The sequence below is a fragment of the Palaemon carinicauda genome, chromosome 11 (genome assembly GCF_036898095.1).
Source record: "Palaemon carinicauda isolate YSFRI2023 chromosome 11, ASM3689809v2, whole genome shotgun sequence".
Lineage (NCBI taxonomy): Eukaryota > Metazoa > Arthropoda > Malacostraca > Decapoda > Palaemonidae > Palaemon > Palaemon carinicauda.
Genome location: NC_090735.1, coordinates 72,286,874 through 72,304,938, shown reverse-complemented (window position 1 = coordinate 72,304,938; position 18,065 = coordinate 72,286,874). Strand labels below are relative to the sequence as shown.

Here is an 18,065-nt window from a genome sequence, read left to right as displayed (position 1 = left end):
CAACAAGCTCCTCCCTCCTCCTCGTATCCACCAGAGGAGGTACTTTGAGATCATGGAGGAGTCTTGCCTAGCTCTTCCCTTGCACCATTCTGTGGAAGAACTTACCAAGGGAATCCCTCTAGAGAGGCTCTCTAGCCGGCAAGTGTCTTTCTCGGCGACAGAGATCCTAAGTCAGGAGAAGGTTGCGAAGTTTGCCATGCAGGCTACTTTGTGGCTGGATGTCTGGCTGGGGTCTCTTGGCATCCAGTTGCGATCCGAGGACCTGTCTAAGGAGAGCACCAGGAAGGCCCTGGAGACCTTCCTCCTTTCGGGCACCCGCACCAGTGAGTTTCTGGCCCACCATTCTGAAACGACATGATGCGGTGGCAGAGAGGTTCCACACGAAGGTCCTAGCCGTCGAGGTCAGCAGGCTCAGACATTCTTTCATTTTGGGAAAGAATCTGTTTGAGCCTAAAATGTGGAACAGGCACTTGAGAGGTGGAGGAAGTCCAACCAGGACTCTCTCTTACATAGGGCTCTTACATCAAAGCCCTATAAACCTCCAGCACCTCAACAACCTCGCCCGTCCAAGACGACGAAACCGGCAGTGGCAGCAAAGGCAACGGTGTCGAAGCCCTTTCCTGTCAAAGACAAGAAAGGCAAAAAGTCCTCTAGGGGAGGGAAAAATCCTAGAGGGAGTGGCCGAGGCCGCAAACGTTAGGATTGGCAATCCCCCTGCATGTCCACCAGTGGGGGGATGCCTACAAAGTTGCGCAATCAGGTGGCAGCAACTCGAGGCCGATTCCTGGACGATTTCCGTAATCAGTCAGGGATATCGCGTCCCGTTCACAACATCTCTACCTCCCCTGACAGCGGATCCAGTGTTGAGCTCCTTTGCCATGGGATCGGCAAGGGGGCAAGGGGGCAAGCCCTACGGGCAGAAGTCGAGACCATGTTAAAGAAGGGCGCTCTCCAGGAGGTCGTCGACGGTTCCCCAGGCTTCTTCAGTTGACTCTTTCTTGTAAGGAAGGTGTCTGGAGGCTGGAGACCAGTCATCGACCTCTCAGCTCTGAACAGGTTTGTCAAACAAACCCCGTTCAGCATGGAGACGGCGGACACGGTCAGACTTGCGGTGAGACCACAAGACTTCATGTGTACACTGGACCTGAAGGACGCGTACTTCCAGATCCCAGTCCATCCGTCTTCAAGGAAGTACTTAAGATTCAGCCTAGACAACAAGATCTACCAGTTCAAGGTGCTGTGTTTCATTCTCTCCACAGCACCTCAGGTATTTACCAGAGTGTTCACCCTGATTTCTTCGTTGGCACACAGGATCGGCATCCGTCTCCTCCGTTATCTGGACGACTGGCTGATCCTGGCAGACTCAGAGTCGACCCTTCTTCGACCCTTCTTCGACTCCGAGACAAGCTTCTGGGACTTTGCCAAGATCTGGGGATCATGGTAAACCTCGAGAAGTCTTCTCTACTTCCAACTCAGCGACTGGTACATCTAGGCATGATCTTGGACACCAATCTCCACAAAGCCTTCCCATCAGACGACAGGATAGCAAGGTTGAGGAGGGTCACAGATCCTTTCCTCAGACGAGAAGAACTCCCAGCCCAATCGTAGTTATGTCTCCTCGGTCACCTTTCTTCCCTTGCCCGTCTAGTTCCAAACGGTCGCCTCAGGATGAGATCCCTGCTATGGCGACTCAAGTACCGGTGGAATCAGGGACACGATTCCCCGGACGTCTTGGTCCCTATGAGTCCTGCGGAACGGACGGACCTTTAGTGGTGGGTGACAGATGAGAACCTATGAAAGGGAGTGGATCTTCTCGTCCTCCCCCCAGATTTGATGCTGTTCTCGGACGCCTCAAAGAAAGGGTGGGGGCCCATGTTCTGAACCACAGGAACTAAGGCCTGTGGTCAGAATCAGAAAAGTGCCTCCACATAAATCTGCTAGAAATGAAGGCCGTATTCCTGGCACTTCAACAGTTCCAACAGTACCTGGCGGGTCACTCCGTGGTGGTGATGAGCGACAACACCACGGTAGTGGCTTACATCAACAAGCAGGGAGGTACCTTTTCAGAGCAGCTATCCTATCTGGCAGTAGAGATACTGAGATGGACCGAAGTCTACTCGATTCCACTATCAGCTCCTTTCATTCCCGGCAAGAGGAATGTGCTCGCCGACAGTCTGAGCAGGGCATCCTAGATAGTGAGTACCGAGTGGTCTTTGGATTGTCTAGTAGCCAACAAAATCCTGACTTCGTGGGGTTCCCCGACGGTGGATCTGTTCGTGACATCTTGGAATTTCAAGCTTCCGCTGTACTGCTCCCCAGTCCCAGACCCCAAGGTACTCGGGCAAGATGCCTTCCAACAACGGTGGGACAACATCAATATATACGCCTTTCCCCCCGTTCTGTCTGATGAGGAGGGTACTCAACAAGACCAGAATATCGGTCAACCTTTCAATGACCTTGATAGCTCCGCTATGGCATCACGCAGAGTGGTTTCCGGACCTTCTGCAGCTCCTGACGGAACTCCCGAGAGAACTTCCTCCACGACACGAGCTACTCAAACAACCACACGCCAACATCTTTCACAAAGCCATAGCTTTGTTGCGGCTTCACGCCGGGAGACTATCCAGCATCTCCTCACAGAGAGAGGCTTTTCGCAACAAGTTGCTGAAAGGATGTCTCGACACCTGCGAAAGTCATCCGCAGGGGTCTACCAGGCAAAGTGGAGAGTTTTCTGTGGTTGGTGTCGTGGAAGGGGTATCTCTCCACTCGATGCCACTATTCCAGCAATAGCGAAGTTTCTCGTGTATTTGCAGGAAGAAATGCACCTTTCAGTCTCGGCCGTGAAAGGCTATTGCTCAGCCTTAAGTCTTGCCTTCAGGCTCAAAGGAATGGACATTTCCTCTTCGCTGGAACTTTCTCTACTTATACGAAGTTATGAACTTACCTGCCCTCAGTCGGAAATGAGACCTCCTCCATGGAACGTGGTTCTCAGGTCTCTTAAGAGACCTCCCTTCGAACCATTATGCCAGGCTTCTGATCGCCACCTGACTTGGAAGACGGTGTTCCTACTTTCTTTGGTCTCGGCCAAGCGAGTCGGCGAACTTCATGGTCTCTCGTATGATATCGCCCATTCAAGGGGATGGGGGGGAGGTAACATTCAGATTCGTCCCTGAGTTTGTTGCTAAGACTCAAAATCCAGGATTGCCTGACCCTCAGTTCGACTCTTTCCGGATTTCGAGTCTTCACCCAGACCATCTCCTACTGTGCCCAGTGAGGAGTCTGAGGCTCTATCTTAAGAGAACGGCTGCAATTCGTCCTCGGGTGCAGGCATTGTTTGTGAGCACCGGAAGGACGAAGAGGAGGGTCACTAAGAATACTATCTCAGCATGGATTCGCAGGGTTATCCATCATTCCCTGAATCCCGACCCTCCTCCGTCACGTCGCCCTAGAGCACACGATGTCAGGGGCATTGCCACGTCCCTGGCCTTCAAGAAGAACTACTCAGTGACGCAGGTTTTACAAGTAGGGGTTTGGAAGCGTCAGACGACCTTCACAGCCCACTACCTACAAGATGTGACCTACAGGAGGCTCGATACGTTTTCTATCGGCCCTGTGGTGGCTGCACAACAGCTGGTTTAAACCTCAGGCTCCTTAATGGACAAGTAGCAGAGAGTTGAGGGCATTGTTACCTGGTTTTAGTCTGCATGAATGAAAAGGTATGCCGGACCCTTATTCTTTTCTTCATTCTCCCCTCTCTTGGGGAAAGCAGCATCCCGGGTTCTCTGCACAGCTGACCTCAAACCACTGCAGGTAAACCATGTTTCCTTGTGTTCCTAGTTTTAAGATAATACTGTCACGTCCCCATACCCTTACGATGTGGTATTGGGAACGTCATATCCTAGAATTCCATCTAAAGGACTTAAGGTCAACTTCCTAGGACGAGTCACACTTCATTCCTTCACACACAAGCTTACGTAGGCCGCGGTCCTTGCAGAGCAAGGCACTTGCGAGATGCAGGGACTCCTTATCTTTGAGTACTGACACACTCAGATACTGATTCCCCGGGCAAAAAGCCAAAAGCCAGTACTGGCTGGGACTTACCACCCTACCTAAGGGTTGAGTCACCCATATTAAATAGCGTGGTTTGTATTTCAGTTACGGAACAAATGACATTCGTAGATAATTTGTATTTTTCCTAACTATACAAACCTTAGCTATTTAATCAAACTTGCCCGCCAGCCCTATCCCCCGGGAAGTCCTACCTCTAAGCAAATTGAGCTAATCACGGGTGTGTGAGAGGGGGTAGTAAACCCTCGTTAAAATTTTAATGGCTCGTCATTTCAGCTATGCCGAAAGTAATACCCATATTAAATAGCTAAGGTTTGTATAGTTAGGAAAAATACAAATTATCTACGAATTTGTCATTTTTACCTAACTGATACAAACCTATAATTGTTTACAAAAATTGTCCCACCATCACCTATCGTCCTGAAGTCCTGCCTGCAATTGAAAAGTGAGGAAGCTCTGTGAGCTGTAAGTGGATATAGATGACTGAGGTTACCCCCCCCCCCCAGTCACACCCTTACCTACCCTCAAGTGAGGATAGGTAGGGTTGCACCCGCTCACTCTTTTTTCAGTGTATTGGCTGCTTTCCAGCTCTACTAAAAGAGATATCCTATTTAAACAACTACAGGTTTGTATTAGTTAGGAAAACATACAAATTGTATCCAAATTTGTCATAATAATTTTAGTATTTTTTTTATTACAGAAAATGGTCAGAATCCATAAGATACTCCACCAAGGTCTTAAAAAAGCGCAGAATAACCCAGAAAATTGTAATGTATCTCAGGTCTTCCTAACAAACCAAGAAGAATTACTAATCTATGGGGAATATTGTGCCAATCTTTCTGTTGCTCAGCAAGAATTAGAGGACTTAATGAAAAATAATGACTCTGTCCGAACAAAAATTCAGGTAAAGTATATAGTATTTGTATTATGTTTATGGGTTTGTAATATTTAAGAAATGAAATACACTCATTTAGACAACAAGGGTAAATATCCAATAGGTAATTTTAAGACCTCATTTTGACATTGTCAAAAGTATTTTATACTGTAGTATTGGGTTACTGTTACTTGTCAAATGGTCAGACGCATCAAGAACCTCATAGAACTTGAAGGGCTACTACTTTAAAGTGAATAGAGAGGAAATCTAAGATATTGGAATAGAACAGTGGTTCCCAACCCCAGGGTCATTGTAGTGGTTTACGGATTGCGACAGATGTAGCACCCAGACTGCCTAGTGTCTGAATGCCGACCACACCCCAGCTTTTCAGTACACAATGAAATACAGGGGAATGCCCAGAGATCTGGACAAAAAGTAAACAATCAAAATGAACTGCGCACAGGGCATCTCCCCTCTATTTTATACTTGGCTAGGGGACCCAGCTAGAACCGCTGAACTATCGTTACCTTTTCTTGCTTTAAGCTTGCTGAATAAACAAGTAGAATGACTGTTGATTCAATTCTGGGGAAAATCAGCAATCTAATAAATAGCTCTATCTTTTTTAGGCTAGATTTCTTCAAGCTTAATTAAACCTTAAGAACATTAGGAAAAAAATTAAATTAACCCTTTGCTGGTAGACAGGACTCATTGTGGGAGGAAATGTATTAAAAAGATTGTATCCAAAAAGGTAAAAAAGAAGTAGGTTGAGAATAACCTTGAATATGAATTTACAGTCCTACAATAACTAGACTAAAAGGATACGAAAAACAAAAAACAAACTGCCCACACATTGGACACTCCCATAACAATATAAAGTCTCCAGGAACAGGTTATTCAGTAAGCTACACGTTAAAAAACGACAATACTCTCCTATCTTGCTTATGATGTAAACCTTTATAACCATTCATATCAAGACAGAGCCTTTACAGTCAAGGTACATAAGCTTCAGGCATATGAGAACCCTGCAACATTGCAGTTCACTATCTACACAGTAAGTCAGCAGGGTCTAGACATAAAATCTCCGACAACCTACTGATAAAGTATACACAACCGTAGTTCTTTTTTAATAGTGTCCACTGACTAGTATCCTAAGAATCCTCTACAGTAAAAAACTTAAAGCATCTGATCACAAGCTTGAAATCTCTTCACATCACATCCATCACCAAAGCACCCTTCACCTGGCAACCACTAGCAAGTCACTTAACAGTTTTTATAAAATGCCTCCTAGTAGATTTCCTTGTCCCATCATGAGTACCTTATTAAATGGGGTAATTTCAGGTCCCATAGCTCTAACCTCTGAAATGTTGCCTTTAATACTGTAGGTTGACAGACAGTAGTCAAACAGGTAAATGTGATGTATATATCTTCTTAATACACTTGATGAATAATAGTAATAAGAGAATTTACCAATGCACTTAACTTAAAAGTTGCCCAGGTAACATGCTACAGTATTTACATTGACTTTATAAAGCATTACCTGATGAGAGGCAGAAAACGTGATACGAACACAAGTGTCAATGATAAGATTGATCACACAATGTACATCACATTATAAAAATGTCACCCACAACGACAAGGCAGGACTTGGAAAACATAAACTTCAAAATATTATTTAGTTGGTTTCTAATCCTAACACCTGATCTTTAAAAACCCTACGGTGTAGGGATTTGTTACCAGCCACCTGCTAAGAAAACAAAGAAATGAATTTTGAAAATGAGGGACTGGAGCTAAAGAAATTACAAAAAAATTCATCAATGAAAATAAAACATTGTATAAATAAAGGCTAAGCATTGAAAATAAGAAATGAAACGAGATAATTTGTATTTTCCCTAAGCTTTTTTTTTTTCACGTCTTGGTCCAAATTAGGGTCATCAGAGGGTCTTGATAATTCTCAGCTCTTCATATTTCTATTTTTATTAAGACCAAAGCAAGAAACTAGTTGTATCTCCAGCATGACGTGCAGTGTGCCCTAACAATGAATATAAAGCCTAGATTTGAGAACTTCTTGTACAAAATGAAACTGTTTTAAGGTAGCCACTGAGAAAACTAGAGTTTTTATAATTTGTTGTAATTTTTTTCTTGAATGTGGTCAATGTTAATTCCCAAAGTATATTATTTGGTTTTTACACTAGCCACTTTTATATGTAATTTATTGTATTAGTTTTGTGAAACAGTTAAATTTATCAACAAATATGGTTACTGCTAATTCCCAAAGTATATTATTTGGTTCTTACACCAGCCACTTTTTATGTAATTTGTTGTATTAATTACAGTATGTGAATCCATTAATTTTATCAGCAAAGTATTGAAATCTTATTGCTTACCACAGAAGAAATTAGTTATTTTTGTGGAAAAGGATATGCAAGTAAGGTTTTCTATCTTTTCTTGTTTTCATTTCTGTTTAAAATGTATTTAAGTTAATTGTGCTAGTAAATATAAACTGAAATATAACAAAATTTCATAAACCTTCTGCAAATATGTATAACTGTAACATGAAATGGTTGGGTTTATTATTACAATTAGGGTCGTTAATCCAGGTTAAGACTGCATTTAGGGTTGCACCCAAAAAATGTTAGGAATCACTGGATTAGAGCAATAGAATGGTGTAACCTAGACAGTTATTTCAATAATTTTGAACGAAGCAGTACAATCACCCCTCCGCTTTCAGGGGCAGGGGTTAGATGACATAGATACTTACGACGATAAAATAGTTTAATATTTATGTCCTAAGCCTGAAACAAACATCACTGCCTTCTTGCAGTTCAACAACACCCTATGTAACTCGCTGTACATTGGCCGAAATTGAAGTGACCCCCAGAATGCTTTCAAGATTATTTTTTGAAACGTGGCTTGAAGAGACAAAACCCGATGAATGAGAGCTAGGAGTGAAAATGGCAAAAAAAAAAAAAAAAATGGAGACCTGACTAATTGCAATAATAACAGAGTCATCACACTTATGTCAGTTATCATGGAATTATATAGTACAGTATACTTATTCTTAATAGACTAGAGAGAAATGTTGATGAAAAGCTCAGAGAAGAACAAGCAGGATTTAAAAAAGGTAGAATTTGTACTGACTAAATTTTGATTTTAAGACATGCACAGCAATGTGTAGAATATAGAAATCCACTTTTGATGGCTTTTGTGGACTATGAAAAAGCCTCTGATAGTGTGCACTGACCAATTTTGTGGAGAGTCCGGCATTATTATGGAGTTCCTTTTAAACATGTAAATTTCATCAAGTTTGTTCATGACCATAGAAAGTGCAAAGTTAATTTTAATGGAGAGACTGTTCATTTTAATTGTGTGTACAGACAGTCCCCAACCAACAAACACAACAGGGACTGAGAGACTATTCGTAACTCAAATTGTTCATAAATCATTTATGTACAAGTACCCTTAAGGTTAACTTTTGGCCTAGGGCATGCATAGCTTAATTCAGATTCCTACGATTTTCAGAAGTCAAAATCAGTTTGTTCCGTCACTAAATACAAACTTTCCACTATTTATAGAGAATATTACTTTCTGCAAAGCTGAAAGACAACCCATGAAACTTTTAGCGAGGGATAACCACCCCAACTGCTAGTTAGCGGGAGGGATTAGGGTTACCAGCTACTTCTTTCTCTCTCACACTTGGGCTGAACACCTACTTTGAGGATGGACTTTTCCCTCTCTCCCCCAAGACTAACCATTTGAATAATAAATTTATGCTTTTTCTTTAGAGTGTGTTTGTACTTGTCCCATGAATACCTTTCCTGGTCCCAAAGGCTGCTTCTTTGGTATCTTCATGTCTGCCCGTGAGACGAACCCCCACTGGTTGTGTCCGGCTTCCGGGACCATCGGTGTGATTGGGAGTGGTCTGCCTCCCAGTGGAAGAGGTTTGGGCGCAGAAAAAAGAAGGAAGTCTTAGCGAGATTCTTTGCCTTCGGGGTCTTTCTTGAAGTCAAAGAAATCTCGGACTTCTTTTTTGACTCCCCGATCTCTTCCCTAATCTGCTCCTGTTAACCCTAGGTTAACTTTGTGAGCCGAAGGACAGTACCGTTTCCCTTTGCGATTTAGTCCCGCCCCTTCCCCCAGGGAGTGCCTGTTCTCTTTCTGATTTGTTAGTTTTTGGCCATTGCTGGGCATTGATGGTCGCCCTTTGAAGGAAGCTCTTCAAACTCCTTCAGTAGGGGGTTGAGCGGAAGCGCACTTCAACTTACTTGGAGGTGGAGCTGTGGCCGAAGATTGCTTCTCATCCTGGGGCAGTGGGAGAGCAAAGTCTTAGGCATGTTTCTCCTCATCCACAAGAGAGGGCAATTCGAGACCAGCTTGTGGATTACGCCTACACTTGTCCCTCAAGGTCTGGTGGAAATCATGTACCTAGGCGTAGTTCTTCTTTGGGAGAACTTTTCTCACCTTCGTGAGACCAGGCCTGTGAGCAGCCTTTTGTGCTAGAGCAGACTCCTGTTATATCCCAATTGTACTTGGTGGAATAATCAGAGGTAATACCGATGTCCTTAAACCTTCTTTATTTGTCTTCAACCGAAGCTACAGTAATCCTGTTAATCCATTAGCTATATACGGACTAGTGAGATAAGTATTTACATAGCCAGAGGTAAATGTTAACTGCTCTTTGGTAAATGATCACAAACCCAATATAACAACATATTTATAAAACTGCTGTACTTTGAACAAGCACTTTGTTATATCACTAATGACAGCCAGTTATACTCTCATGTTCTATCTATCTATATACCAAGGCACTTCCCCCAATTTTGGGGGGTAGCCGACACCAACAATGAAACAAAACAAAAAGGGGACCTCTACTCTCTATGTTCCTTCAGCCTAATCAGGGACCCAACCGAGTTCAGCTGGTACTGCTAGGGTGCCACAGCCCAACCTCCCACATTTCCACCACAGATGAAGCTTCATAATGCTGACTCCCCTACTGCTGCTACCTCCGCGGTCATCTAAGGCCCTGGAGGAAGCAGCAGGGCCTACTGGAACTGCGCCACAATCGCTCGCCATTCATTCCTATTTCTAGCACGCTCTCTTGCCTCTCACATCTATCCTCCTATCACCCAGAGCTTTCTTCACACCATCCATCCACCCAAACCTTGGCCTTCCTCTTGTACTTCTCCCATCAACTCTTGCATTCATCACCTTCTTTAGCAGACAACCATTTTCCATTCTCTCAACATGGCCAAACCACCTCAACACATTCATATCCACTCTAGCCGCTAACTCATTTCTTACACCCGTTCTCTCCCTCACCACTTCGTTCCTAACCCTATCTACTCGAGATACACCAGCCATACTCCTCAGACACTTCATCTCAAACACATTCAATTTCTGTCTCTCCATCACTTTCATTCCCCACGACTCCGATCCATACATCACAGTTGGTACAATCACTTTCTCATATAGAACTCTCTTTACATTCATGCCCAACCCTCTATTTTTTACTACTCCCTTAACTGCCCCCAACACTTTGCAACCTTCATTCACTCTCTGACGTACATCTGCTTCCACTCCACCATTTGCTGCAACAATAGACCTCAAGTAACTCTCCATTCAACATGACATTCAACCTTGCACCACCTTCCCTTCTCGTACATCTCATAACCTTACTCTTACCCACATTAACTCTCAACTTCCTTCTCTCACACACCCTTCCAAATTCTGTCACTAGTCGGTCAAGCTTCTCTTCTGTGTCTGCTACCAGTACAGTATCATCCGCAAACAACAACTGATTTACCTCCCATTCATGGTCATTCTCGCCTACCAGTTTTAATCCTCGTCCAAGCACTCGAGCATTCACCTCTCTCACCACTCCATCAACATACAAGTTAAACAACCACGGCGACATCACACATCCCGGTCTCAGCCCCACTCTCACCGGAAACCAATCACTCACTTCATTTCCTATTCTAACACATGCTTTACTACCTTTGTATAAACTTTTCACTGCTTGCAACAACCTTCCACCAACTCCATATAACCTCATCACATCCCACATTGCTTCCCTATCAACTCTATCATATGCTCTCTCCAGATCCATAAACGCAACATACACCTCCTTACCTTTTGCTAAATATTTCTCGCATATCTGCCTAACTGCAAAAATCTGATTCAGACAACCCCTACCTCTTCTAAAACCACCCTGTACTTCCAAGATTGCATTCTCTGTTTTATCCTTAATCCTATTAATCAGTACTCTACCATACACTTTTCCAACTACACTCAACAACTAATACCTCTTGAATTACAACACTCATGCACATCTCCCTTACCCTTATATAGTGGTACAATACATGCACAAACCCAATCTACTGGTACCATTGACAACACAAAACACATATTAAACAATCTCACCAACCATTCAAGTACAGTCACACCCCCTTCCTTCAACATCTCAGCTTTCACACCGTCCATACCAGATGCTTTTCCTACTCTCGTTTCATCTAGTGCTCTCCTCACTTCCTCTATTATTATCTCTCTCTCATTCTCACCTCCCATCACTGGCACCTCAACACCTGGAACAGCAATTATATCTGCCTCCCTATTATCCTCAACATTCAGCAAACTTTCAAAATATTCCGCCCACCTTTTCCTTGCCTCCTCTCCTTTTAACAACCTTCCATTTCCATCTTTCACTGTCTCTTCAATTCTTGCGCCAGCCTTCCTTACTCTCTTCACTTCTTTCCAAAACTTCTTCTTATTCTCTTCATATGACTGACCCAATCCCTGACCCCACCTCAGGTCAGCTGCCCTCTTTGCCTCACGTACCTTGAGCTTTACTTCCACCTTTTTCTCTCTATATTTTTCATACTTCTCTATACTATTACTCTGCAGCCATTCTTCAAAAGCCCTCTTTTTCTCTTCCACTTTCACCTTCACTCCTTCATTCCACCATTCACTGCCCTTCCTCATGCTGCCTCCAACAACCTTCTTGCCACATACATCACTTGCAATCCCAACAAAATTTTCTTTTACTAACTTCCATTCCTCCTCTAAATTACCAGTTTCTCTTACTCTCACCTCATCATATGCCATTTTCAACCTTTCCTGATATTTACTTTTTACCCCCGGTTTTATTAGCTCTTCAATCCTCACTACCTCCCGTTTACATCCACCTACTCTATTCCCCCACTCTTTTGCTACAACTAATTATCATTTCAATCATGTTCTATCATAAATAAATATAAATGTAGGGTATATCATATTTCCAGGGGGTACTTTTTTTATGATCTCTCCATCTTTGTATTTCACAAGATTATCCTCGTTACTTGCAAACTTAAATTTATTTTCCTGCATTATCATTTCAAGATCTTCATTCCATTTGCATTCTTTTCTTAGAACATCTGCAACCATGTCTTTCTTTCCATCCAGCCAACTGTAAGACTCAATACAGCCCTCAGTCAACATGTCTTTCATCTCCTGTCTGCTGTTCCTGAGAAGCCTTTCCTCAACCTGCTTGGTATTCCCAGCAGATTCTAGCATGGGTATTGAATCTGTGAACAATTTGATTGGAATTTTCTTTCCATACTGACCAAATAATAATTGTTCAATCTGACTTGCAATAAACTGACTGTTATCAATGATCTTAGTCATACTTCTGGTTTCAGCCGCCTTTGCAGAATGACATACCTTCTGGATAGTCTTTGACTTCCAGTAAATGGGGACCACACGTCCATTTCTCGTACTTCCTAGTAAAATCAGATTGCCACTTATGCTTCTCTCATGTGTATTAAAGGAAGCATCTGTAAATCCATATATCTTCAAATATTCTTTTTTATCAACTCTTGTAAATTCTACTTTATTTGGTCTCTCATTTATCTTATCAATCACAAAATTTACCTTTTTAAGATCTTTCAATGTAGCACTACTATTTTTCTTGGACATCTGCAATGCTGTTATAGAAAGTTCAGATCTTGTATTGGCTGCTAACCAGTTAAACTTTCGTACATACTTGCGAAATACTTTCAGTTCCTGACTAGTCAAAAGTTCACTAGCTTTTCCTTTCCTGATATCTTCCACTTTCTCAAGACTCCTCGCATAATCATCCATTGAGATTATTATTCCAGTTTCTGTTTTGATGATATCTATCCCTGTGAACCGAAATTTATTCTTTTCTAGCTGAACCTGAACCGAAATTTATTCTTTTCTATCTTTGAAACTTGTAATTTTTCTTTACACAATTCTGTTACTTTCTTTACAAATCCTTTTGTACCAGCCATCAAAAAATCATCTACATGAGTATCATACCAATCAGATTTCCTTCACTCTGCTGATAGAAGTATGCCTCATCTCCAGTCACAGTTTTCAGACCTTCTTCCTTGAACATCTGCTGAACTTTCAGCCAAAATTTTCTACTGGCATCATCCAATCCATATAATGGTTTTCTGAGTTTCCAAATATTGTTTTCTTTTTTTAAATCCTTTGGAGGTTCTACAAATATATTCCTATTAAGTATGTTTGACTGTAAAAATGCTGCTTTGATGTCAATAGACTGAAGCTCAGAATTCTCATTTGCAGCCAAGGACAAGAAGACTTTCATGCTTTCATGCATAGTTGTTGGTGAATCAGCTTGGGGTTTTTCTTTTTCATGAAATCCCTTGGCGACAATTCTCCCTTTGTAATCAGTTTTTTGTCCGTCATGCTTCTCCTTTTTCGTGATCACCCATCTGCTGCCTATCTTTTCTTGCACTACATCTTCCACTTCTTCAAAAGTGTCAAAATGTAACAAATTTTCATATTCTTTCTTCTTTGCTTCTAACACTTCTGGCGTCTTGTGATATTTAACAGGTAATTTCACTACATAACTTGTTATTTCCTCACAAAAACAGTTTTTTCTGAAATCAACCAGAATGCTCCAATGAAATCCTGCTCAGTCTCCTCCTTATTATCTTGAGATCTTGTCTTCATTCTTAGATTACTGGCTGGAGGATCCACTGATATTTTCTCTTCTCCTGCCATTTTAGGAGTAGAGTCCACTGCTTTTGCTTCGTTGTTTACTTCTCTTGAAATTTCTGAAGGAATATTTCTTTGAGAGCAAAGTTGTACTTTGCAACTGGCTACTTTCTTTAAATTGCCATTCGCCCAAATGTAAACATCTCTTCCTCTGTTTGTGAAAACCTTTATTGGACCACACCAGGCTTTTTTTCATTTTATCTTGGTAAAATACCATGTCCCCCTCCTTGTAAATGATGTTATTACATTTATTGTTTTGCTGTTGTGAAGCCCTTTTCAGCTTTGAAGAATATTCAGCTTCCCTGAATTGCTTGGTGATCATGTGATGTCTCTCGATCATTAACTTCACATTCTCATTGTCAAACATCGACTCAGTGGCGACATTTCCTGTAGAAATTCCAGGTATTGTTACAGCCTTTTCTGTCACCAACTAAAATACTGGTGTTTGTATTATGAGTCCAAGCAGCTATCTCTACAGCCGCCTTTAAATCAATTTTCTTATCTGCCTTTCGAATTTTCTTCACCGTCATATCTGCAGAATAATGGTTACGTTCGTTTATTCCATTGCTCCAGGGTTAGTAATTTGGACCAAATTTTACTTCAAATCCTAGTTTGGAAGCAAACTCTAACTTCGTGGTTCTTAAACTCTGGTCCGTTATCTGCCCAGTATCCTTGAGAAGGGAACCCAAACCTCCAGTGCCATGCTGTTTTGTGAGATTCAACCTCTGACTCGGCAGTTTTATCCTTCAAAACAGCTCCTTGAATAAATCTGGTGAAGGAACAGATCATCCATATTACATAAATCCATGGTTACAATCTGATTAAAATCAGAAACTATTGGTAATGCAACTTTAGGAGTGCCCTGGGATCTCTTGCATTTTTTACATATATTGCAGTTTTCACACACTTCTTTTATTGTTTCTCGCATTTTCTCATTAAGTTTTCCTGCATTCCTATATGCATGAAGTAGTTGATTTTCATTCTTGTGGTTGGTTACTTCATGAATCTTATTCACCTTCTCATAACTCTCTACATCTACTTCCTTCTTCAAGTAAAATACAGTGGCGTCTGTAGTCCAAAATGCTCTATCCTCACACAGCTGAAGAACCATATGACCTCCTGCATTATACATACATTCGAACTCACGGGTTGTGTCGACGATGATTGTCACTTTATCTCTATGCACACTTAGATCCATTTTCCATTTCTTCATAGTATTTCTACCACACAACAATGGCACATTTTCAGCATCCAGCACAAAAGATCCAAGCAAAATCCTTCTGAAAGTATCAGATTTTTCAGATTCCTTTATTGTTATTGGTATTTCTATAATATCCTTACTTTCATATATTGTACTTAGACCAAATCTGAATTTTTGGAAACATCTTTTATGCAAATTTTCTTTCTTAATACCATTCTTCTTCAGATATTTTTCTAGTCAACTTTTTCCAACTAAGCTACTTGGACAACCAGTATCCAACATCAAGAGCTTGTACTTCGGTAACTTCTTTAGCAAACATTACATCGCTAATATCTACATCAATGATCTCTGATACTTCCATACTTACAAAATTCACATTCTCTTCTTTCTTCAACATTTCTTCAATCTTTTCCAAGATTTTTGCTACATTTTCTTCGACCATAATCACTCTTGCAGTCAAATTTTGCTGCTATTTCTGATCATTTGACACAGGTCTACTATTAGAAGATCTTCCATTTGAAAATAGCCTTCCATTGGAGTACAGTATAGTCTAAAACTGGACGACTGCCTCGAAGATGATCCTGTGGTCTTGGCGGTGTCCACGAGGGAGCGCTCCTATATGTTACAGACTGAGTCCTCCAAAATCCTGGATTAGAATCTGATCTACAAAATCTATGAAAATCAGGCCTTTGCTTAGAATTTCGCCATCTTTGCCATCTACTTCTATTTTTGCCATAGTGAACCGAAGACAAATTCTCAGCTGATCCTGAATATTTAGTTTTAATATTTCTTTTTTTTCAATTTTAAACTTTCTGTATTTGATCTTTAGAAGATTAAAAACTTCACTGTCTTCTCTTGGTCTCCTATCAGTTCCATCATGTGTCTCCATAGCATCCATCAGTCTTCTTTTCTCTTCTGCATTAATATTCCCCCGATTATATGCTTTTTCTACCATCATAACACCTAACAAGTAATATAAATGTACAGTAACTTCCTCTCTCATACAATCACAGATCAAGACTTCATAACTTGTCCCAGTAAGTTTCATTAGTACCCTCTTCCTTTACAGAAAATTCCAAGATTGACTTGAGAACGTCAATACACTTCTCTGCTGTAGTTTTTGCATACTTTTGCTTAAGAATTTCCAAAACTGCTGCCACATTTTTGTTTAGAGCCTCAGATGTTTTATCCAATAGCACAGAAACAACATAATCTTTGACATTATTATTTTTCTTCAGACTCTACTAAATCAGTATACTTCGTAAAATTATCATCCTTGTTCGAGGTATTCCATGCTTCCACTTCTAAAACTTTCAAAAGTTTGACCAACCCTGATTGGAGGAGGTTTCGCTTTAGTAATCTGTATTGATCTTTTCGCTTCCAATCCTTTGGCAATTTCATCACCAATAGTTTTTCCCATTGTAATGATTGCTGTTAAATCATAAGCATCTTCCTTTACCACACTTGTCAAAATATCTTTATGCATAATTTTGATATGCTGTTCCTTGTCCATCCTGTTCATGAAATTCTTTTTACATATATCACATTTGATAACTGTTTTTCTTGTGTCCATATATGCCACATTTACAGAAAACGTCCATGTGCAGATAAAATATCTTCTATCCTATCTACTTCATCCTGGGTCCATTTCCTATTTCGGTCACAATCCTTTTCATCATTTATGTGGCCAAGCAAAGGTCCTCCACAGTTTTTACAATGATGAAAGACAAGACTACCATTGGTTTTCTGAATATGACAAAATTTTTCAAGTTCACAAATCTCTTTGTTCAAGTCCATGCTTTCTCTGTACATAACATCCATTTTAATTTGATTTTTCTTAAACATCAGAGGGATTTTCAGGGTAACCTTCAGCTTAAATTTTCGAAATGTTTAAATTTGAAAAATCTTAATTTATCTTTATAAAATTAAAAGAAGAAAATACGAGCATACTAGAGGTCTCGTAAATTTCCTTGGGTGTAAAACTTCTCACACAGAATTTTCTTTGAAGCGTCAACCTATGTCAACCAGCGTCAACTTTTCAATAGAAGAAGTAATACTTCTTCCTACATGAGGAACCTTACACTCCGCATATCATCTTAGGGGGAGCTTTTTGGCGAGAAAAGTTCAAGTTCCTTTGTTCTTCTAAACATAGCTGATGGTTGACACCTCCACCCCCCTTGGTAAGGGTGTTTTACTCCATGTTTTCTCTCATTTTAGACTTTACAAAAATTTTCACAAAACTTTCGTAACTTATTAATCACAAGAAAACACTTGTTAATCTTGATGTCTTCTCTGACTTGTATACCAGGTCCGAGATTCGATGACGTCTCTGCTACCAACTGTTATATCCCAATTGTACTTGGTGGAATAATCAGAGATAATACCGATGTCTTTAAACCTTTATTTGTCTTCAACCGAAGCTACAGTAATCCTGTTAATCCATTAGCTATATACAGACTAGTGAGATAAGTATTTACGTAGCCAGAGGTAAATGTTAACTGCTCTTTGGTAAATGATCACCAACCCAATATAACAACATGTTTATAAAACTGCTGTACTTTAAACAAGCACTTTGTAATATTACTAATAACAGTCAGTTATACTCTCTTGTTCTATCATAAATAAATATAAATGTAAGGTATATAAACTCCTCTCCAGAGGAATCTGCTAGACGTTCCCCTTCAAGGGTACGTCGGGTGGAAGAGTCTCTAACCTCTAGTCACGCAGGTTCAAACCTTCGGGTTCTTATTTTGTAGTTCCTTCGGGATCTCGTGACGGTTACACTGCGCCTTGGGCTCTCGTGACCCTCTTTATGCAGAGCCTCAGGGCTCTTGTAACCCTGTGCCTTTGGGTCCTCATTGCATTTAGCCTTCTGGCTCTCGTGGCCCTCATTACACTGAGCCTTCA

The 18,065-nt window shown here is 41.1% G+C and overlaps 1 protein-coding gene across 5 annotated transcripts in view; it reads left to right on the top strand.

The window, feature by feature from the left end:
* Positions 1 to 18,065, top strand: part of Vav (Vav guanine nucleotide exchange factor) — a 385,659-nt gene that overhangs the window by 179,007 nt on the left and 188,587 nt on the right. For all 5 annotated transcript variants that reach the window (XM_068383125.1, XM_068383124.1, XM_068383126.1 and 2 more), the window contains one exon: positions 4,769 to 4,972. In XM_068383125.1, the coding sequence (XP_068239226.1) occupies positions 4,769 to 4,972 (204 nt within the window). The remainder of the gene's footprint in view (positions 1 to 4,768; positions 4,973 to 18,065) is intronic.